General features: G+C 35.6%; 1 protein-coding gene across 2 annotated transcripts in view; it reads left to right on the top strand.

Moving 5' to 3' along the window:
• LOC145678844 (CDK5 regulatory subunit-associated protein 3) overlaps nucleotides 1-13653 on the top strand; it is a 52495-nt gene extending 38842 nt beyond the window's left edge. For both annotated transcript variants that reach the window (XM_081749402.1, XM_081749403.1), the window contains 2 exons: nucleotides 7663-7834; nucleotides 13367-13653. In XM_081749402.1, coding sequence (XP_081605528.1) covers nucleotides 7663-7834; nucleotides 13367-13438 — 244 coding nt within the window. In that variant the 3' untranslated portion in view covers nucleotides 13439-13653. The remainder of the gene's footprint in view (nucleotides 1-7662; nucleotides 7835-13366) is intronic.
• Nucleotides 13654-23388: the final 9735 nt, after the last annotated feature.

The raw sequence follows: 23388 nt of genomic DNA, 5'->3' as shown, positions 1-23388 counted from the left end.
TATTTGTGATTTACATACTTCCTTCTACGACAGAGGTGTTTTGCAGGCTAACTGTGGTCCCGTATCATATTAATCCGTTAGATGTAAGTTGCATTTCCGTCAGATGTTTTTAGTACTTTGGTAACCATCGGCACTTGTTGAACTGAAGCCATTAGTTGTAGATTTTCGTAGTTACAGTGAAGAGGTAACCGTATTTTTACTGGAGTATCAACTCAGCAGGTTGAAGGCGGGTGCTTAATTTCACGAAAATTCAGAGAAAAGTTTTCCTAGACTTTATATATTTATTTCGAGTGTGAAGAGAGTTGTTTTTATTGACAAATACGAATACCTTCCTGATGACGTTCAAATAAAATGAAATGAAATGGAAACTTCTGGTTTACACGTCACTGTTATGCCCTATAGGCTAAACCAGATTGATAATTAATAGAAATAAATGAGTATGAAAGTATTGGTGGAGTGAGTGTGTGTTGGGGGAGGGAAGGAAACTTCAAGAAACCCTACGGACACAGTGTTTTCTTCCGCATGAACTCCCATGACCTGGTATGGAACCAAGGACATAATGTTTAAAAAAAAATCGATCTGGATTTGTGATATTAAAAAAATGTCTTAGAATGTAGGTACGATAAAGTACATGGTAATATAAGGAAGCCAATAATAACATGTTAAATTCCTTCTTCTTGAGATATTTCTGGTAAAGAAGTAAGTTAACGAGGAAATAAATAGTGGGTTAATAAAAGGGAATGTACGATACTGTGCTGTACAAAACCTTTAATTGTAACTATTTGTAAAAGAAATTAATGGTAAACATTTATGAGAGCATGGCAGTAAGAAATCTAATTTTAAAAGAAAACCTAAAAAATAGACAGAACTTAATAATTAAGGTCAATTTTATATATATTAGGTGACGTTATAGTTGTGTTGGTGATACTATTATATGCTTCTTATGATCATTAACGCTTTCAGACCCAGATTGCCAAAGTGGCACACACGGGTGTATCACTTTTTTAATCCGCTCATGCGTGGACACTTTTTTTTTTTTTTTTTTTTTTTGTGGCCAAATATGGTTGGAGCATAGTTTTATCATATTAGTTTCTTTTTCTTCTGAGTTTCAAATTTCAACCCAAAGTCAAAGATTCGAGAATTTTCGAATTTTCTTTTTTCGTTTTTCCCTGTAGTTTCATTCCTTGTAGAGAGATCTCCTTAAGACTTGTCAGGTAGGTGCCTCGGATAGATACCTAATTGTTGACATCAATTGGACCGACCCGCACACAGTGTTGCCAACTAAGGAAATTAAAATTTTTCTAAATTGGAACAAAAATTCGAAATTTTTGTTTATAAATCCGTACCTATATGTCCGAGCCCAAGTCAACTTATACCAGTCGAACATTGATCCTTACTGAAAAGCGGATACAGATCGTTACAATCGGGTAATTAGGGAGCGCACGAAGAATTCCTATTTAGGTTCTAACCCTTGATTTTTCCAATTTTTCTCTATTCTGTTTACTGAAATCTATTTTTAGTAATTAGAAGCTTTGTTTTTTAAATATCGCCATGATACTTGTAGAATATATAAGTGGTGTACCAATGCTTATTTTAAAATAATTTGCGTCTGTCTGCTAGCAGTGTTGCCAGCTACAGAAAATTCCCAATTTTAGGGGAAAATTTCCCTTTTTGACTTTTATTTCCCTCTTATTGGCTACATTCCAACAAACGTACTACTGTCTGAAACCTCGTCCTTAGCCTACACAACAGCATAAAAGTTTCAGTAGGGGAAGTACAGTTGGAGTTCATAATGAACCATTTTCTGTAAATGGTAAGAAAATGGTGAATTTCTGAGTTAGAATGATTTTTTTTTAATTTTTTTTATTTTATTTTTTATTTTTTAATTTCATGCTTGCTTTGTTGCATATCGCCATTGTAGTTGTAGGATATATTAGTGGTTTACCAAGGTTTGTTTTCAGATAGTTGCCTTTGTGGTGGCAGTATTTCCAGTCAAAAAAATTAATTCCCGATTTTAGGTGAAAAATTCAGAAAATTTTCCTTTTTTCCCCTCTATTATTTCCCTCTTGCTCGTTACATCAGAACAATCGTAACACTATCTGAAAGCCTCCTCTGTGGCCTACAGAATGTACTATAAAAATTTTCAATAGGATAATTAGGGAAGCTGGCATATCTGTCGATTTTTGCTTCTAGGGGTAAAAAGTGTCAAAATTTCATGTGTATGATGACACAGAAGTTTTCTTTCTCTTTTTGTATGGCAGCCACCGACTTCAGGTTTTCACTGTACCTTGTCAACACACCAAAGAATTTTATTAGGTGACTTGAACCTATGTGGCAAGAGTGGTACCAGCTACAAAAAATCTTAGAAATTCGGTTAGAGAATTTTTTGTAAATTTTCACCCCATTTCCCACAATATTTTCTCTCCGTTGGCAACACTGCAATGTAACTTACACCAACAAATAGTCACATTCCTCTTCTAAAAAACAAGGCCTTAACCATATCAATCGGGTAAATAGTTTTTGAGCAGTAAGTCACTAACTGAAAATGTAGGAAAACGCCAAAAATGACCTACGTCCGAAAAGGTTAAATTCACAAACATGAAATTTGGAATATGGAGAATGTATAATAAATGTAATATCGTATTTGCGTATGTAATATCATGTTTAACCTGTTTTGTTCACTGAATCGTGATGCATAAAGTATGCGAATTCTTAAAACAACTATTGCAAATCCCATAAATAATGGTCGACTACCGTTATGTTTGTATGCGCAATCTTTTTGTATATACAGGATTCACACTGAACTTGAGAGTCGGGGAAATTAAAACGAGTCAGGGAAATTCTTCAAAGTAAGCCAAGTCAGGAAATTTTCTAAACTTGTTTCTGCAACAATCAGTATTTATAATGAAAACTGAATATGCGGCGGTAAGTTGGCTTGACTTGTACATTTAATATTACTGTTGTTATCTTTTGTAGTTGTATTTTATGTTCACAGCTTTAGCGCAAATAGGTGATTTAATTAACTTGTAGCTCTTTAGTTTACAATGGTTTTGGTTAGACTAGAAGTAGGTCTTCTATAGAGAAAACTTGATTATAAAAAAATTTACATGAAGATAGTCCATTTTCGCAGAGGACAGTGAAAAACGCAGTCATACTTTACGAAGGTATTCAGAAAATTTCATTCAAGTGACGTTAACAGACGTCAAAGCTGCCCACAGAAGATACGAAAGTCACATCAAAGAACCAATGCAGAGGGTACCAACAAGACCGGAAAGATATATTTAGAAATAAAGAAACTTGTAAATAAATAGATAAATAAATAAAAAACATATTACTACTACTAATAATAAATAAATTAATAATAATAATTGGAAATCGTTTAGGTCACCACAGGCAATGGTGATTAACCTAACCTACCGCGAATAATTTAAAGTGTTTCACTTTAGAAGTTCAAAGTATTTATGCGATCTGACTATGTAAATAAAATCCACTAAACCAATGAATTAACATATTCAATATCTGTTCTAAATCATCCTCATTTATGCTTGTTATAAAAGAAAAAATGTTGTAAGTAGTTTATCCAAGTTCTTTAAACCCTTCGTAGACTCTCGATTAAAAAAAAAAAAAATCCTTATTTCAAATGAAATATACTTTTCTTTTGAACCAAACTTTATTATAAGATCAAAAATAAAAGAAGAAAAACTGTAGAAAAATAAATGAATTTATATTTGCATAGAGTATGTGGAAATTATTTCAATAAAGCATATTAAAAATACAAATCGCTAAGTATAGCAAGGTTCATTTTTTTTTTTAAAAATATTAAATGTGTCACAGTGTCGCCAACTAACTGAACATATTGGCTTCATCAGATACTGTCACTGACATGATGTGTTAAAAGAGAGAATAGAAGACAACTTGCTTACATTTACTAGAGACACTATCATGCAGAGACTGTGTAGGTGGCTGATGTGTTTTCACTTAAAGACACGGAATAGACTTGAAAGAAAAGGAAGGTTCATTGAGTGGCGCAAGAAAGTTGAACAGGATCTGGACAAAAAAAGTGTTAGTGATGTATCAATGTCAGAGGAAGAAAGAAGTTATTAAGCCTAGGGCATAAATTCAAAATCAGAGAGAACAGATTGAATGTGGAAGAAGTGATTTATTCTGTTGATCAAGCCGTTAGTCAGGTTGAAGATAAAGAAAAGAGAGACAAAAGTAGGAGAAAGGTTGTGGTGATAGTTAAGAAAAACATGAGAAAGACAGAGTTTCATTAAGCCAATGTATTCAGTTAGTTGGCGGAACGTTACACATTTAATATTTTTTAAAAATAAACGTTGCTTTGCTCTGCGATTTGTGCTCTTTAGTGTAAGTTATTTAAGATAGCAAAGCTAGTATGAACCAGTTCATCAATAAAAGTAGTACAAATCTTGCGATATTAATTTTCTGTAATCATTTATTTATTTATTTATTTATTTATTTATTGTCTTCAACAGAGAATATATTCTCCAATTACAGAAGACCTGTACAGTATTTTTTACAAGTTTACCATTGTAATAGATTTAAAAGAAAAAGAAAAAAAAGTAATAAGAATATAAATAAATATATACAATTAATCTAACAAACTATTTAAAACTGAAATAGCTACAGTAGCAAAAACACATGAAATTAATACGCTTACACATAAACATGTAAATATGCTTTTAGGAATTCATAATGCATTTTGTCGCAACAATTCACAATAGGTTCGAAATGACATATTGAAATCTAAATACGGCAATTTCTGTGATATAATATTATATGTTTTGCACATTCGGATCAATGGTGAACTGCCGTAATGCTCCGTTCTAGGTGTATCATATAATAATAAGCACCTCTGTCGAGTATTAGCCATTTTTGTGTTAAATTTTATTAGTCTCAGAAACGAACCGTTATCGTATATACCTTTAACCAGTTTGTATAAAAATATTTGTTCATTTAGTTTTTGTCTATTAGATAATTTAGTATATTCAAATTCATTTAGCAAATGCTGGTATGATATTCTATGTCTTGTAGCTGAGATGTGGATCATAACAACCAATTGGAAAATAAAATATTTTTAATTAACATAATTCTCCTTTTTCAGATTTCAGTTATTTCAGAATTAAAATATGTACAGTACAGCTAAACACTTTTACTTGAAATTTTTATGTAAATGATAAATGAAGTAAATACCAACTACATTTAAGATCCTTTTTGTGGACAGATTCATATAATATAACCGGATACTTTTTTTTGACTATCTAATTACTTAAACTGATTATTCTTTTCCTCAATTAATGGTATAATTGTATATTGACTGAAATCACTAATTCTCATATTATTTTGCTTAATTATCGCATCCTACATTACTTACAATATTTCACACAATAAAAAGTTAACTAATTATTCCTTCTAGTTTCAATTAATAAAGCTACACATGTAATCTAATAGTACAGAATACATACAAAGTAAATACTTTCCTTGTCAGAAATCTAAGGAAAATTCTTACAGAAAATTGCTTGGCTGTACGTTAATTATTCATAAGTAGAAAATTAGTTAAAAGAGAACTGTGATAAAGCCTCCATAGGAAATGATTGTTCCTTATTATTGCTCTACATCAAATTTCAGATAATTTAAAGTAAGAAATGTGGTTTAAAATATATCGCAATATGAATTACTCCTTGTAATGTAAACGGTACATATAGAACTACCAAGACCGTTTTATTTCTGCTTTAATAAATTAGGTTATACTCTTACTAGACGTTGTGGATTTTTGTGGATAATTCATACAAACAGATTATGATGTGTAGTCATTGTCAAAAGTCTGAGCACGCTACCGATTTTTCAGAATTTTCCAAATAAAACACATCGTGTCTATACAAAACCGTGCTTATTCGTCTTGTTTTGTAAAATAAACAACGTTTTATATATGTAAGGATACAAAAATGCATGACACTGCATACATTGAGACACATTGAGGAAAATTGCTTTGCAGTAAAGAGGTAAATAACGAACAGACAACTAACATCACGTTTTGTCTGGCGATGCATCATTTTAACATCTAGTGGTGTTTGTACGAACCCTTATCATTAGTTGTGTGTTTATGACCACGAACAGTTCTGTGTGTGCTATCTATTCGTGTTGCATATTGGTAAATTTGGATGCGAATGTGTAGCATACGATGGTGAATTAGCAAATTAATGTAAAGAACGTGCAAGTACTATAAAATGCGAAAGGAAAGCTGTGAACCAAGTGTCAAATCACGTGCTCAAGATTTTTTTTTTTTTTTTTTGAGAGAGAGAGAGAGAGAGAGAAAAGAACTATTCTGTCCAAAAAATAGTTGAGTCATTGCAGATATCAGTTGGGACAAGGTGCAGATATCAGTTGGGACAAGGTGTCGGGCTCTTGAAAGATATTCATAAACTGGTATAGATATTGCACGGAAACAAATTGGTCGTCCAGAAATAACATAAGGGCAAGCCCGTTAGAACTACATGCAAACGGAATAGACGTTTAACCATTCCGGAAGTAGCTACAGAACTACGGAAGAGCCGTTCCCAATCGGTATCAGATGGGAAGGTGGTCCTAAAATTAATGGTCTTGTGGGTGTGGTTATCACAAAGAAATTGGATAAATTGATCAAACAAATGCTTGGGATTTGTAAAGCTCGTATCAGGGTTGAGAATCGACACCTCGATGAACGCAAACTTCGTGAATAAATTTGTCTCAGTGGAAACAGGACAGTGTATTTTCGTTTCCTTATATGATCAGGATGTTTATATTGTAAAACAGATCCGACAAACAGAGGTTTGTATGAATACTGTGTATTTTGTGTGGAAAATTCTGGAAAAATAATAGTGTACTCAGACTTTTGACAATGACTGTATGCAGGGTATTGGCCATAGTTTCGAAAATGAGGGAGCCGTAACTGTTTACTCGGACATGATAGTCATTATTTCACTGAAGAAAAACACGGTAAAGTTGATTGCAGCATTGCAAGAATGTAATTATGTAACTATATTCAAAGTTATTGTACTATATTACCTGGAAAATTGGCAATTCACAGCACACAGTTGCTCTTCCTTCAATGGATAAGCAAGTATTCCCTTCAGCTCTACGTACAAATGTATATGGACAGGATGTTGAAATTGGACAAAATACTTGTGTTTAGTGCAATTTCACTCGCAATTGGCAGAGTCGAATATATGAATATGATGTAAACCATTTTGGTATCGCTGTTCAATATACGGGAACTGTTCAGCCACATATTTCATTTTAATTTCTTTATTATATTTAGGAAAGAAGGAAAAACTTATTTTTAACACATCAACTTCTCTATAGGTGCAAATTCAATGATACATAAATAGTTAAAAAAAATGCACGACTGTACCGGGACTCGAACTTCAAGAGTGAGAACACCGACTTCATGAGTGAGAGAGTACGTGGCTGTTCTGGGGACGGACTGGGTAATGTAGTGGCTAATGTGTTACAGGATTCTTTGTATCAGAAAATATGATTTTGTCAGCCACTTGCACGAATTGAACATAGGTGGCGCAAGAAAAAGGGTCTGTGAAATATTAATTTGCACAATGCCACCCAAATACCTTTACTAGTTTTGTAGAGCTTCTTTTATGTTCTCTTTAGGTACGTCGATCAGTTGGTTGGTTCTCTAAAAAAGAAGCTGGCGTTGGTAGATAAAATGTTGCTTTCCCAGAAGGCTGTTCAGAAACAGCGAGAAGGTGCTGTGGAAGAGGAGCGATCTTTGCAACCGAAACTTCAACTTATTATCGCGAAGACAAAGGAACTGCAAGCGGAGGTTAGTGTTCTTTATTTTTGTTAAAATAATATTCTACGACAAATTATTTAATTCAAAAGCATAATAATAATTATCATGGATAAAGTTATAATGAAATAGCAACTATGATGATGAATCCAAGGAAAAAAGGTGAACTGACATTTTTCTCTCAGTCATAGTCTCTCAGGATACATTGGATGGAAGCTGATCATGGCCACAAAAGCAACCCTACACCATGAAACTATTGGGAGACTGCTTACCGTATTCCCTTATAGAATCGCAGCTATCTTCTTATCCTAGAGCGATTAAGATTCATATTGTCAAATATTTCCAGGCTTATCATTGAGGTTCGTAACGTATCAGGTACTATTCATACAACTGAATGTATTGATAAGCTTTTCGTGATTACATACTTGTTTAACAAGGTAAATTTTTCTCCTCTTATTGCGTTTAGTACTTTGCGTTCATATTGAAAATTATATTCTGAACTTTTCCGGTAGTCCCTGCTGCCTTCCTCATTACAGTTGGATAACGTATTGACAGATCATTTCACTTCTCGTAGTGTCATCTTGCACTTGAGCGTGTACATAGTTGAAGAATGATAAGGTCAAAAAAGCTTAATAACTAATTTCTTCTGCAATTTGTCCAATGAACGGCTGATTCCTGTGAAGAACTTGAAGTGAAACTCCATTTCTTGAAAACTATGTAGTATTGACTGGAACTGCAACACAGGCCTTCATGCGTAACAAAGTAACTCTCCAGGAATATACGAGAGAGCATTTGAATCTTCATGGCCTGACCTACAAAATTAGAAAATATTTGGATAAGTTATGTTTTATTTTACCAGTAATCCCTCCCTCGACCGAGATACATTAACGCTACCTCTCCGGTAACGTTTCCATACCACTTTTAAAAAAGAAATATTCCTCTAGCCCTGCAAAATATCCTTTTCACCTCTGCATCCGAAAAAAATTGCTGATTCTCCAAAAACTTCTTCAGGTTTCTAAACAAGTGAAAGTCCAAGGGGGCCAGATTAGGCGAATAGGACGGGTGCTTCAATAGAACCCACAAGAATGAATTTCTGCCACGGATGCTAGTTACATGTGAACGCGCGTATCGTCCTGGTGAAACAGTACCTTTTTTCGCAGCATTCTCGGTCTTTTAATTTTGATTTCCTCACGCAGAAGGGTGTAGTATTCAGAATTGACAGTCTTCCAAGAAATCAACCAGGATAATGCCTTTAGCATCCCCAAAAATTGATTGATGCCACAACCTTGTTTGCCGACAATTGTTTGACTTTCTTTGAGACAGAATATTCAGGTTGCTTCCATTGCTTCTATTTTGATTCCGGTGTATGATGGTGTTCCCATGTTTCGTACATAGTCACAAATCTGGCAGTAAACTCCTCCGGATCACTTTGAAACAGTTTGAAACAGTCACGGGAAAGGGTGAGTCGATTGCGTTTGTGTTCAACTGATAGCAACTTGGGTAGCAATCTTGCGGATACCGTAGAAAACCCTAATTCGTGTACGATAATGTTATGTGCTCGCTCATAGGAAATACCCACAGTGTCAGTTATCTCTTGGATTTTGATTCTGCGGTCATTCAAAATCAGATCACAAATTTTATTGACATTTTCTGTAGTGATGGACGTTGAAGGCCTGCTACTGCGTGGGTCATCTTCCAATGCTGTTTCTGTCACGCTTATTAGATTCAGCTACCTACTTTTTCACTATGGAATACAAGAGCGCGGAGTCTCTATCATACCCATATGAATTTCCTGTGGTGTCAAGTCCTTTTTACACAGGTACTTAATGACAGCTCGATGCTCGATTTTCTCTATGTGAGAAGTTTCCGTCATTTCCGCCGACTTCCGCCCTTATAAACTCCTCACCTGAAATAACAGAGAAATGAAATTTTACGCAGTGACTACTAACTGATATAGCTACGCAGCCAATGTATACAAGCAAAATAATTGCTTTCTTCTTAGTCAGGCCACGAACTTTTTAATCCACCCTCGTAACTACGCATGGCAGATCCCTGACATTTACTACTTAACAATAGCGCAAGTCATTCGACATACATCATAAGTCATGCCTTTCTCGTAATTGTATCTTCTAGCTATATGATAGCGTACATGCCGTTGGTGCGGGAGCTCTGGGTTCGATTTCCGGTGGGAGCTCATGTGGTTTGGATCCCACGTTAAACTTTCGGTTCACGTCTCATATAAGCTCACATTAAAAGGGATGCTAAACTCATATCAAACCAAATAAAATCGTAAATGCCGGCCGTGCTGGCACAGAAGTAGCAATGACCAGCTTCAATTGCTCTCTTCAGAAATTTGTCTCTTCAGGATACAGGTGTAACATACATAAGAACAAACACTGTTTATTTTCTCGTGCCGTATTGAATCCTGACAATGCCCTTTCCTCGTATTTCGTTATGTGAACACTCTTTTGCAGCTATATTCTAAGGGCCCGCGAGCACTAAAGATGAGCCCTCGAACCGTTTGGCACGGGAGAAACGTGCGTAGAATGCACATATATGCAACTTACTTGTCTGTTTGTCAGAACATCTACAGCCATGTGTCCACTACATACAGTGAACATACAGTGAACGAGTTTATTTCTCTATCTCCGCATTACTCTCACTTTGTTTCATTAGTTCACATTTAACAGTTTTTTTATTCTTATTTTAAATAGTTGGTGATTGTGGCATTTGAACACTGATCGCCTGGCTGCCATTCACATACGAGGTGTGTTCAAAAAGTATCGAACCTTATTTTTTTCCGCGTAAACCAACGAAGCGCGGGAAACTTTCTTCATTGTAGATGTAGAGGGGACACTCACGCGCAGTTGTGATTTTTTTCCTGTCTGCAGGAAACGTCAGTCGCTGCCAGTCGGTCAACGAGTGAAGACGTGTGGTGAGGGATCGTCGGATTTCAGTTTTTTGTAAAATGACAGAAAAACTTGATCAGCGATATTGCATCAAATTTTGCTAAAAGCTTGGCGATACCCAAGCGAAATCCATTTAATCGGATCGATACATTCAATTTTGAACGTGAATTTGGGCATGAGGAAAGTGCCCGCAAAATTTGATTCAGGCTTTCATCGCTAAACACAACATTCGTGTGTGTCGTCAGGCTCCCTACTCACCCGACATGGCTCCTTGTAACTTTTGGTTATTTCACAAGCTGAAAATGCCACTAAAAGGGACCCGGTTTTGAGTCAAGAGAAGAGGTTATGCGGAATGCGACGGCATGGTTGCTCACTATTCCAAAACTGCGATCCAGAAGTGTGTCCAACAATGGCGGGAGCGCTGGGGGAAGTGTGTTCATTACCAAGGAAATTACTTTAAAAGGGATTAGTGTTTCGGATTTCCAAATCAAAAATGTATTTTTGCCAACCAACTTTCTGAACTCTCCTCGTATATATCCCATCAATAATGACAGCTTTCTGTTATTCATTTATCTTGTCATGTGCTGTGCAGCCTTCCCACATCGTCATGTCTTTACCGAGTCCACTGACGAAACAAGGTCCCAAGGAGTAAAGTTTATAAGATGTTTTCGTTTGCTTTTCATCTCTTAGTATTACTACCCGCTGAGATAAGCATCAGTTTTAGAACACCTTATATATACAGGATAGATCATTTATCTTGATACGCCTCAGTAACTTCTAGCTAATGGACAGAAAGCGCTGACATTTTGTACTATATAATCAGTAGAGGGACATTGTTTATTGTACTCTGTGATAATACAAGGTTAACAGTGTTGCGACCAACATTAAGTTGTAATTTTTCTAATGGCACAACGTCAGATTATTGCATATTTAAAATTAACATGTAAAGCGAAAACATACCAAACCATACTTGTTTTGCGGTGTTGAAACTGAAGACTTATAGTATCACAAACTTAAAATATTATGAAGAGTTCTACAACAGTAATATAACGCAAGTGACACGAACGGGGTAATACACATCTAAAGTACCTTACTGTGGAATTGTACGGTCATCATATGACGTATTTCGAACAAGCAAAAGCAAAGTTACAAGGAACTAAAAATTTTACTTTTTTTTTCTTTCTTTCTTCAAATGACTTTAATTCTAAAAACTGTCTGGATGAGTATCACATTCAATTGTTTCCAGTAGACATGAAGATCATAATTTTCGTTTACAGCAATTTGAAATTTCAAACCATTTGGGAGATATATATATTAAAAAACGGCAAAATTTCATATATTGCTTAAAATGGCGAATTTTTTATTTACTTTGTTTCTATCTAGCCTATTCTGTACGAGTCCTCGCAAAATTCTGCGTAAAGCAACGCACAGCAAAAATATGCGAAGTGTCATAATTGCTATACGGATTATCGCTAAGTAAACCACAAATTTTGCGTTGCATTGACGCAAACCGTTACAGGATGAGAGAGTATAAAATTGAACAATAGTTTTTGATAGATGTAATTACAGTGAGTTCTCGGAATTACTAAATTTTAAACAGTGTTGCAAACTTCAACAATTTTTACATCTCGAATGGTTTCAGATATCAAATTGCTTTAAACGGCATTGTGATGATCGATTGAGAACCATCTGTGCAGTTGGATGAAGTACTTCTCTAAGCAGTTTCTGAAATAGATGTTTTGGAAAAAAGTCAAATTTTTAGTCCATTGTAACTTCAAGTTTGTATTTCTTTGAAATCCGTCAATCATGTCCATAGTATTTGACACAAAGGTACTTTGAATGTGTACTGTCCCATTTGTCTCATTTGCGTTATTACTGCTGTAAAGGCCACCAAAATTTATGTATATTTGTGGTTCTGTAGCGTCGTTAGTTTGCAACACTGAATGGTAAATATAACACTGGAAGCTTTCGTTTAACATAGACTTGAAATATGTAATAATCTGACCTAGTGCGATTTTAAAAAGTACAACTTTGTTGGGTTGGCAACACTGTTAACCTGTGGTATTAAATAGTATGCCAAATAGTGTTTCTCCCTGTTGATATTTGCATGATACTAAGTTTCAGTTTTTTTTTTTTTTATTTTTTCATTAGTTTAAAAGTTACAAGAAAGTATCAAGGTATTAGAAAAATGTGTCACAATATGGATGTGCAAAGATGTGCACATCATTGCACCATACAAGAGGACTTTTTGTCTTCTTTTAATGTTGCGAATCACCTCCCGAAGAATGTGCATATCTTTCTGTTTCGTTCCAATTGTTACGATTGTAGTTTCGATTCCAAGTTGGCACCCCCTGTCACTCTTACACGACGCGGAATTCAGCAATATGCAAGATGATTTTTTGCCTTATTTTGATGTGAGAAATCTGTTCCCAAATTTTTGTAACACCCTGTATGTGAAGATGAAGACGTTAGTGGCAAACCGTGGAGCATGGAAGCTTCTCAGTTGCGGCAAGTGACCTGCCAATAATTGCAGAATACCCATGATAATGATGATGATGATGATGATGTATATGTATGGTGTGTATTTTTTTTTTTTTTTTTTAAGTTTAATTTTCCTTCCTTTTTCGTTAAATAATTATCGTTTTCTGCTTTTCAGATCGAGCAAGATATATCGAAGAGATACAAGAATCGTCAGGTGAATATAATGGGAGGTGTGAATGTCATGTAGCAAATGATTCTCCACTGCGTTGTGTATGTAACTTTGTATATTCTCTCTTCAATGTGTAATGTGTGGATTCTTTTCTACATACTGATTTTTTTCAAAAAGATGGATAAGGTAATTTTTGTACATATCACTCATTACATTGTATCATTTATATTTTTGTTGTGGATATTGTTGACTCGTACATAATTTTATGTAATAAACATGACCTTGTTACAATACTTCTAGTTTTCTTTTTTGCAATTATTTTACGGATGAATTAATTTCTTTCTTGTATGTCAGAGATGGCCAGCATTTGAGATAGTGTCCAATCATAATAAACCGAAGGGCCATAACCATGCATACTTTTAAAAAAATACACTCTTTACCCTTTATACTTCTCAAAGCAGCAGTGAGTATTCAGAAATTTTCACCCTATTAACATAAAATAGCCCCTTCGGTTCAGCTATATTATACTAATACTACTCATGTTGTGGGGCCGCGGTGGCTCAGTGCTGGAGCGTTCACCTCTGGTGCTTGGGGTCCCGGGTTCGATCCCAGCACCCGCCAAGTGAACTTTGTGGTGGACAAACACCGTGTGCGTGGGTTTTTTCGGGGTTCTCCCGTTTCCTCCCACTTTCTTCATTCCACCATTTCATTCATTACTCATAATCACCGTCTCCTTTAGCCTAACCGGCATAACCGTGGGACGTAAAACTCAAAGATTTCATTTCATTTTACTACTCATGTTGCCTTTCTAATGATATTCACGGAGTACATTATTTCCATTTTCAGTATGCGTTTTTTTTTTTTTTTTTTTTTGTATTATTGCTACTTACCCCTGCCGATTTTTACCAGAGCTGCCAAGGTAAAAGAATCGGCTGATTTATTACTATTTATTTCGTTTAGTTTTATGGAAAAAAGTGAAATTAAGTATTTTAGTTTAACGTCCAATGATTTATGCTTTTTTTGGCTGAAGGAGGCGGATGATTAATGAAAGTAAATGATTGTGTAAATATTTTTCCACCGGGAATCGAATCCAGGACTATATACACTAAAGGCACACACGGTAGCCATTATGTTAGGGAAGAAGGTTTTTGAGTTCCATGTTTCGTGGTTATACAGCAATTGAGCCCATAAGAAAAGTTAAGTTATGATACAAAAATTTTATCAACATTTTAGAACTGTCGAGGGAACAAATGGCCAGTTGAAACCGTTAGAAACTGAAAGTTTGTACAAAAAGTAATTTAAGAAGGAAACTAATAATGAAGATTATATTGTGCCGTGCCTTCGGTGCGAGCGATCCCGGGTTCGATTCCCGGTGGGGGCACTCGGTCGAGAAAGTGTAAAAAGCTTTTTCAAGCCAGCCATCCTGAATGAGGGTTTCTTGGGTTTTCCTCAATCACATCAGGCAAATGCCGGGATGGTACCTAATATATAGATCCCAGGCCGCTTCCTTACTTCTCTTTCACCGGATAATGTGCTCGCCGAGGGACGTCATCCTTCAAACGTGACGGGCTAAATGGCCTTATATGCCGAAAGCCCAGAAATCTAAAATCCTAATCGTAATCCTATATTGTGCAGTATTCGAAGTCAATACCACTGAGTAATTTTTAAAATAATTATATTTTTTATGGAATGATATGTCAAGAGATATAAGGGTTCGTCATGGACGATGGGAGAAACGCGCACTTCTTTTATACTTTGTAAGGTAAAGAGAAAATTGAGAACTAAATTGCGAGGAAGCCCTGGTTTTATCCCAGACAATATAAGTTTATGGTGGACAACATGTGTAGGTTTTCTCGGGGTTCTCCAGTTTCCTCGCACATTCTCATTTTACCAAATTCCTACGTAGTCACTCATTGTCGTTACTCACCTGTCTCCTTTAGCCTAAAGGCCTAAGTGTGGGACTTAGAACTAGACATTTCATTATCTCGGACTTTGATCTGACATTTTCTTCGAGCTACAGTTTTTTAATGATTTTCCGGCTAGTCATAGCACTGAAAGGAAGCATTTCTACATTCTGGCTGATCTATACTATTTGTCTTATCTTGCTGTCAGAAATCATCTCTCAAACGTTACGAGATGTTATCAAAAAATACAGTGAATAATTTTATTAGAATGGAAGTAATAATCTTACATGAAATTTGATTTAATCTCCATCAAAGAACTGTCCCTGGCTAGCAATGCATTTATCCCAACGTTTTTCAACCATCCCATGACTGGAAGTATTTCTGAAAGGCTTCTTTTGGAAGGGCGTTCAGCTGCTCTGTCGTGACCCTTTTAATGTCAGGAATGGTGTTAAAACGTTTTCCTTTAAGCACGGTTTTATTTTTTACAGGGCTCCCAGCTGTCCTATTTTCCTATATTTTGGAAATTTGTGTATATTTGTCCTATATTTTAATCTTGTCCTATATTTCCTATATTTTTCAGTGATTGAATTATTAAAAATACAAGCCAAGGACAGTTCCAGTGATGATTTATATTGCTACATATTAGCAATATGCTAAATAAGTCATAACATTTTTTTTAAGGGACTAGTTACTAATCCTCACTATTATTTTTTTTTTAATTTGCTCTTTCTTATCCTCCTATTTCCACTTTTTTTTTGTGTGTGTGTGTGTGTGTGTGTGTTTCCTATGTACTTACACCCTCCATTCCAAAAGAAACCGAACGTTTTAAAAAAAACAAAAAAGCAATGTACATTTTGGAACAAATCATTTTTATTAATCAATGTATTCCCCTTCTGCATCGATACACATATTTGCACGCTCCAACAAGTTGTCAAACGACTTCTCCATGTCCTTTATTGGAATGGTCTTTAGGATGGCGGTCGTCGCCTTCTCAATGGCATCAATCGATGCGTGCCACTTTCCTTTCATCGCCAAATGCAGTTTCGGGAACAGATAGAAATCGCACGGAGCGAGATCTGGTGAATAGGGCGGATGATGCAACCGAATAATGTGATTTTTGACCAAAAATTCAGTTACAAGTCGCGAACGATGTAATGGTGCATTATCGTCCAAAAGAGTCCAACTGCCGATTTCGCGATATTCGGGCCGAATACGACGAATTCTTGCCAGCAAACGCTTCATGACGCCTAAGTAAAACTCCCCAGTGACTGTCTGGTCGGGCTGAACAAATTCTTTGTGGATAATTCCTTTTGAATCGTAAAAACAAATCAGCATCACATTAACTTTTGACTTCTCCAAGCGACTTTTTTTGGGGTGTTCCTTCATCCGGCGCTCTCCATTCAGCACTTTGCCGCTTTGTTTCGGGCTCATATTCAAAACACCACGTCTCGTCACCAGTTACAATCGATTTCAAGAAGTTTCGATCCTGCCGAGCACTTTTAACGATGTCTTTGCAATGCGCAATTCGATCAACTTTTTGGTCTTCGGTGAGTTTGTGTGGTACAAACCGCGAATTAACCTTCTTAAGGCCCAAAACTTCGGTCAAAATGCGGTATGCGGTTGTTTGAGGAATGCCTAATTCCATTTCAATAACTTTCACCGACGATTTTTTGTTATGTTTGATGAATTCACGCACTTTTTCGATGTTTTCTTCCGATAATCCGGTTCTGGGACGGCCTGATCTTTCGTCATCATCCAGCGTCTCTCTACCCGATTTGAATCGCCTGAACCACTCGTAAACTTGCGTACGGGATAGACACTCATCACCATATGCAGTTTGTAGCATTTGGTGCGTTTCACTAAAAGTTTTACCCAGTTTAACACAAAACTCAATTGCAGCTCGTTGTTTGAAACTCATTTTCCGACCGATGTACACAACACACTGACAGTTGAAACGCAATAACTTTGTTGCCGTGCATCCAAATGTCATGACATTTATACCAGTTGTCAATGAGGGACTATGCCACCTACCGGTAAAATATTACAACAGATGGCACTAGTGGTACTATTTGTTTTCAAAAGTTCGGTTTCTTTTGGAATGGAGGGTGTATTCTTCCCCAATGAATCTTAGCTGTGGAACCTTACCATGCTCCAGTCTCTTATAACGCAAGCTGTGTTAGCATTGTCTTTCAGCAGTGTAGGCTAGGCATTGAGGTATGTTGGTATTCACCAACATATTCCAACGTCTTCCAATATTGCTGTACATAATATGCAGAGTTCCTACGCGTCCTGGAAAACCTGGAAATAAAAGTGTTTCGTGGAAACGTCCTGAAAGTCATGAAAAACAGAAAAATTGTGAAAATCCTGGAAATTATTTATGAAATGGAATCGTCCTGAAATTTATGTTGTATAACAATTGTTGAAATGTATATATAATTCGCAGGGCTATGAAGAATAAAATGCTGTTACATTATTTATTTTAGACGGAAATACGTTGATCAAATAATTCAATATTTAATTAGATTCAAATATTTCATTACACAGTTATTATTTTTTTATATAATAAACTTTGCTTTGTTCAGTGATTTGTTCTTTTTAGATCAAGCTATTTCAGGGTATCTATCGGTCACGAATGTCACTAAATCAGAAAACTGTCACAAAAGTCACGAAATTTAGCTTTTGGGTCACGATTTTTTTTTTTTTTTTTTAACTGTGCAAATGTAAGTACAGATTGGAAAATTTTCTCTATAAAATATCAAAATTCAACACCAAAAATGTCTATAGTCGGCTTTAGACGCTACCAAATCGCAAGCAAAGTACGTTTCTATCGCATGGATGAAAATTCGGCCTAATTCGCACCCAAATTCGCTCTTGATAGTGTTAGGAAATTTTATGATTTGGTAAAGAAAAGGTCACAAAAAAGTCACGAAATTTCATTGTGGAATTTTAGTAGACACCCTGTATTTAGATAGCAAAGCTAATATGAACCAGTTAGTATATCAAGTCATTTATTTCAGTTAGTCTCTTTTTCCCAATGCAATATAGCAGGTCTACTAAGTTTGTAAAGTAAAATGTTATATATATATATATATACTCTTATTCTGTATTAATCTAAATCTTGCTTCAGGTTGCCCATTGGAGTGAAGGGTGGCGCCTTTTCTGTGCTTCAGAGCATAATATTCTATTGTATAAACCAAACTGCCCTATTTAATAAACCAAACTGTCCTATATTTTTTCAATCGCCTGCTGGAAGGCCTGTTTTTGGGAAGAGCCAAATGTCGCATAGTGCTATATCGAGTGCATAGCGAATGTGGACAGACAGGAATACTTTTTCAGCCAAAAGCTTGCGGATTAAAAGCAAGGTGTGGCACCGTGCGTTTTCCTGATGAAGAAGGAAGCCATTCGCCACTTAATCGTCGGTTAATATTATTACTTTTCACGGACTCATGCAAGATGTTTAGTTCTTCGGAAAGCTCTCAAATAGTCATTCACCTATTGGAACAAATCATTTGTGCTTTTTTTGCACATTTTCCTCTGTTTTTGACGTCTCGATTGTTGCTTGTTTTAATCCGAATCGTTGCCGTTTTTAAATCGCTCATACCATTTGTAAACAGTCTTCAATGACACCACTTCGTCTCCATACACTGTTTTTGACTTTTCGGAGCTTCTTTGACACATTTTTGCAGCTTAAAACAAACTCAATTTTGGTGCACGACAGAGACTCTTAACACGTCCTTACTCTTCTGCCTCTGGAAGCCAACTAACATGTCACAACTCGTTCAAACTCGACACTGACTGTACCAAAGGTTTAGAATATAGGACTTAGTTGAAATTGATACAACATCGATAGATGACACTGTGGAACTACGGTCACCGTAGTTTTTGATCATACCTTGTATGTCTGCAAAACCATTGATAATGCTATCAGTGTTCTTTTCTGACGTATCACCACGGCTTCATGCAGTTTTTATCAGCTAATTTTTTCTACCTGCTCCTTATTCTATCCATGTGATTTACTCAGAAGAAGAGCAGCAAACGACGACTACGTCGCAGAGCACCCAGTTGGAAATAATTGGTGGAGACATAATAGTTATTTGCAAGTTAGCCACTCGTGTTTGCTGTGTTATTTATTCATGGGTCAGCTTTTGAGCTTTTTTCTTTTATTTTAACGAACACAAGAAGTAGAGTTGCTCATTCGAAGTCTTGAGAAATGACGAGAAGACTTTTTTTTTTTTTTTTTTTTTTAATACAAGAAATCGTGGGAAGTAATTTTGCGGAGGCGGTAAATTGAAGTTTCAACTTTTCAAAATATTAATTTGATATTTCTAAACTAGAAGAGATAAAAGGAAGAAATATATGAATTATACAAAATTAAACAAAGTTGTCAACAGTAGAAAAATATGTTTATTGATGTATAAATGAAATTGTAACTAAAGTACTTATAAAATTGTATTATACAAACTACATACAACATAGAAAAAAATATAAACTCATTATTTGGTTTAATTTGCTACGAAATAACTATGCTACATTTATTTTTTACAATGAAAATATAAAACCGTTAAGACTAGATTAATATTTTATTATTTTTTTTACAAGTTTTATTGGCCTTGTACACTTAACAACAAATTTCATGAAAACTGTCCTCATATAAACTAAAATTGTTGGAGAATTCTGCTCTTGCACGCTATTTTTTTTAGAGCAGTGTAGATCAGAGTATGTTCTGAATGGCGATATGGACAGGTGAGCAGGGCCGTGCCGTGGAAAATCAGCGCCCGGGGCGAGAGTATACGACGGTGCCCCCATACATATATTCCAAGCAATTTTTCCTATCTTTTTTCCTTTTTTCTCCCGAATTTTTCGCACCCCTTACTTCTGCGGTCGCCCCGCTCGCCTCCCCACGGCACGGCCCTGCTGGTGAGATGGATAAATAGAAATAATTTCTATCGTTTCACATGAATAAACTGAACCTTTGTTGTAACCATACATTACATTTGGGCCAATTAAATCAATGTTTGTAGTAAGAAAGGAACCCGTTTTTTTAATTCAACGTCTTAAAAAACTGAAGCATAGTAACATATCCAAAATGATACCTTTATTCCTGTATCACACATAGCAGTGCTTTTGATGGTAGAAACGTTCGTAGCGTTCGTTAATTATCACTTAATGATTGAAAATTATCAAAGCTAGTATTATAGATATCTTTTCAGTGATCTTCCTCCTCTCTCTTCCGTTTTAATAACGCTAAGTTCATCCTGTACTCTAACATTTACAATACATACGTATACAGGACAAGAAATTTGCATCTATCACACAAATTTCATATTACATAAGCAATGTATAATCTTATGGTCCTTATTGTATGGTTATGGTAATCATCAACAAAAATACGTGGGTCAGTCAGAAAGTTAGTTGTACTCCTTCGTAAATATTTTCGGTCAAAGGCTATTTTGATGAAACTGTGTGGCAACACTACAGACATGTAGGTGTATCGTGTGACGTAGCGGCTTTCATTAGGGAAGTTAAGATGTTCTGATAATCAGTCGTGAACATGTCTCGACAGCTGTAAGTGGCGTCCAAATTGGAAATGTGTGCAGTGATTCGCTTTTTGTGGGCGAAAAGGTATAACTGCACTGAAATTTATCGGCAGTTGCATGAAGTCTATGGTGAAAATACAATGTCACGCCAAGCTATCGCGAATTGGTGCAACATGTTTGAGAACGGATGTACAGATATTGATAACAAACGTGTGAACTTCTGACAAAGTTTAGGTGGGAAGTGTGGGATCACCCTCCTTATAGCCCAGGCCTTTCACAGTGTGACTTCCATGTGTTTGATCCCATGAAAGACGAACTTTCAAAGTGTCGATACCACTCGGATGAGAAGGTGAAAGCTGCAGTCCAAGAATGGTTATCGGGCATTGGACAGTATTTCTTTGCAGAAGGCATAGACAAACTTGTACCACGCCTCGACAAATGTTTGAATAACGGAGGTAATTACGTTGAAAAGTAGATTGTGAATGGAGTTTTACGATACAAATAAAGTTATTGTAAAATTTCTATCCTGTTTTATTTTGTTAAGCAGTGCAATTAACTTTTTGAGTGACCCTCGTATGTAAATTGATATAAAAATACTCTATTTCTTTCTATTAATAACAATACACACATCTTTTATATTAAATCATTAAAAAGAAGCACATTATTGTAAGATATAACTTTACCTTATCAATAACTGCTAAATATCTGAAGTTTGATCAGCAATACGAAAATACAAAACCATAGAATAAGAACAGAGTCCATATTGAGTTTAGATGTTGAAAATTCCAGATAGAAAATACATCAATAGTTTTACTTACAGTCAAAAATTAATTGTCCTCAGGACATAGCAATATTTAAGCCTTTAGTGTTCACTATCGTATGTGCAGTTATATTAACTATGTTTGCCCAGATTTTTTCTTTCTTTCTGCGATCTAAGTGAGCTTCGATTGTAATCAGTGTTTACGTTGTTGCCCGTTACATACAAAAATAATACCTGGTTTCCAACATCAAAAGGAAATCAGATACTGTATGTGCATATGAAAATTCGATGGTTTGTAAACTAAAATAATGAATATGATGGCTCTTTATTCTCTTTTGCGATTTCAATACAATTATTTCTCCCAATTTAAGTGTTACTTATAACGTGTCTATCGGCCAAACTTCACTATATACGGCTTTGGATAAAATGTTTTTAAAAATGGACCAGCCTCAAGTTTAAACGTGAAGGCATTCTCTCTCTAATTATTTACTACTATTGTTTTCCTCCGATAGCATGTATAAAACTTCCTTATCGAAACACCTTTTCTATTAATACATTCAATACATTTGTGGGGCTCCCTGAAGCCTTGTATTTATAGCACTTGTTTGCGTGTTGAAGTTTGGATTCTAAAAATTAGTGCTTCGACTACAAATTCCAAGTCCTGATATCAATTTTGAAGGTATATACTACATTTACAAGCAAGAATTTCTTTCTCATGTTCCGGTTATTAGCATACTGTTTACAGGCCTGTATTTAGATAAGTGCTATTCTGTGCTGGAAACAGGGCGGCAGAAATTAGGGCGCGCAAAATTTTGGATTTTTTTAAGATTCAAAATATAATATTTAAAACTAGCAACCCGCAGAGTCCCGCGCAAGCACGAGAAAATATATTAATGTATTTAATTCGCTCTAAGTATATTAGTTACTAATTAGCTAGCTTATCTGATTATTTTTAAAAAGTCATCCTCTCCCACCCCCCACCCCAAGGATGAGGATGAACTTGAACATCATGAAAACTGATTCCGTTAAAAATCAGCGACCTCGAAAACTATGAAGTCAATACTAATAGCTGTCATTTTCGATTATTTTTAAAATGCCCCCATGTTATTCTTATGAGGACTTTGCATCCCCATATCTCAGCTCAGGTGTGACCTAGCGACGTGGAACAGGAAATTTAGATCATTTCTCTGAGAATTTTGAAACATATTAAAATTTCATGTTTCTATTATGGTCGTGGAGTAGAAAAGCGCTACAAACAGACAGCTTATTGTATTATTGTTTCCTTGTTTGAGACATATGTTTGTGCGGGGAAGACAAATTATTTAGGCCACAGGGGCGCACAATATATAAATACGAGCCTGACTTTTTATAATTATTCTAAAAGTAAATACAAGCATGTATTTATTTCCTTTAATATAACATTTCATAAGTTAATTGAAACACTTCCATCGAAAATGAAACCAGAGCTCACCTGCATCAAATAACGCAATAAGCATCCAGATAGTGGAGACACACAAATAAATGTAAACCATATTGACAGAACATTCTTGCTGTTGACTTCCCATCAACCGATATGTATATTTTGAATATTTTAATGGACAGTAACATATTCGAGCAAATCAGTATATATACACAGTGTGCTCCAAAAATCTCTGTGCACTTGGGATCATCATACCGATCGGCAGTGCGATTAGTAGCAGAATCACTCCAAATTTGTGTTTGACATTCGCCACAACAGGCCAGTGCTCCAAAGTTTACATTGCATACGATTTTCTGAAAGGTGTCAGTTATTCAGAAATTGCGTGAAAGATACTATGAATCGTGTAT

This window comes from Thermobia domestica, chromosome 2 (assembly GCF_964235325.1).
Source record: "Thermobia domestica chromosome 2, izTheDome1.hap1.1, whole genome shotgun sequence".
NCBI classification, from domain to species: domain Eukaryota; kingdom Metazoa; phylum Arthropoda; class Insecta; order Zygentoma; family Lepismatidae; genus Thermobia; species Thermobia domestica.
Note: the sequence above shows the minus strand (reverse complement) of the source record. Positions and strands in the feature narration are given on the sequence as shown.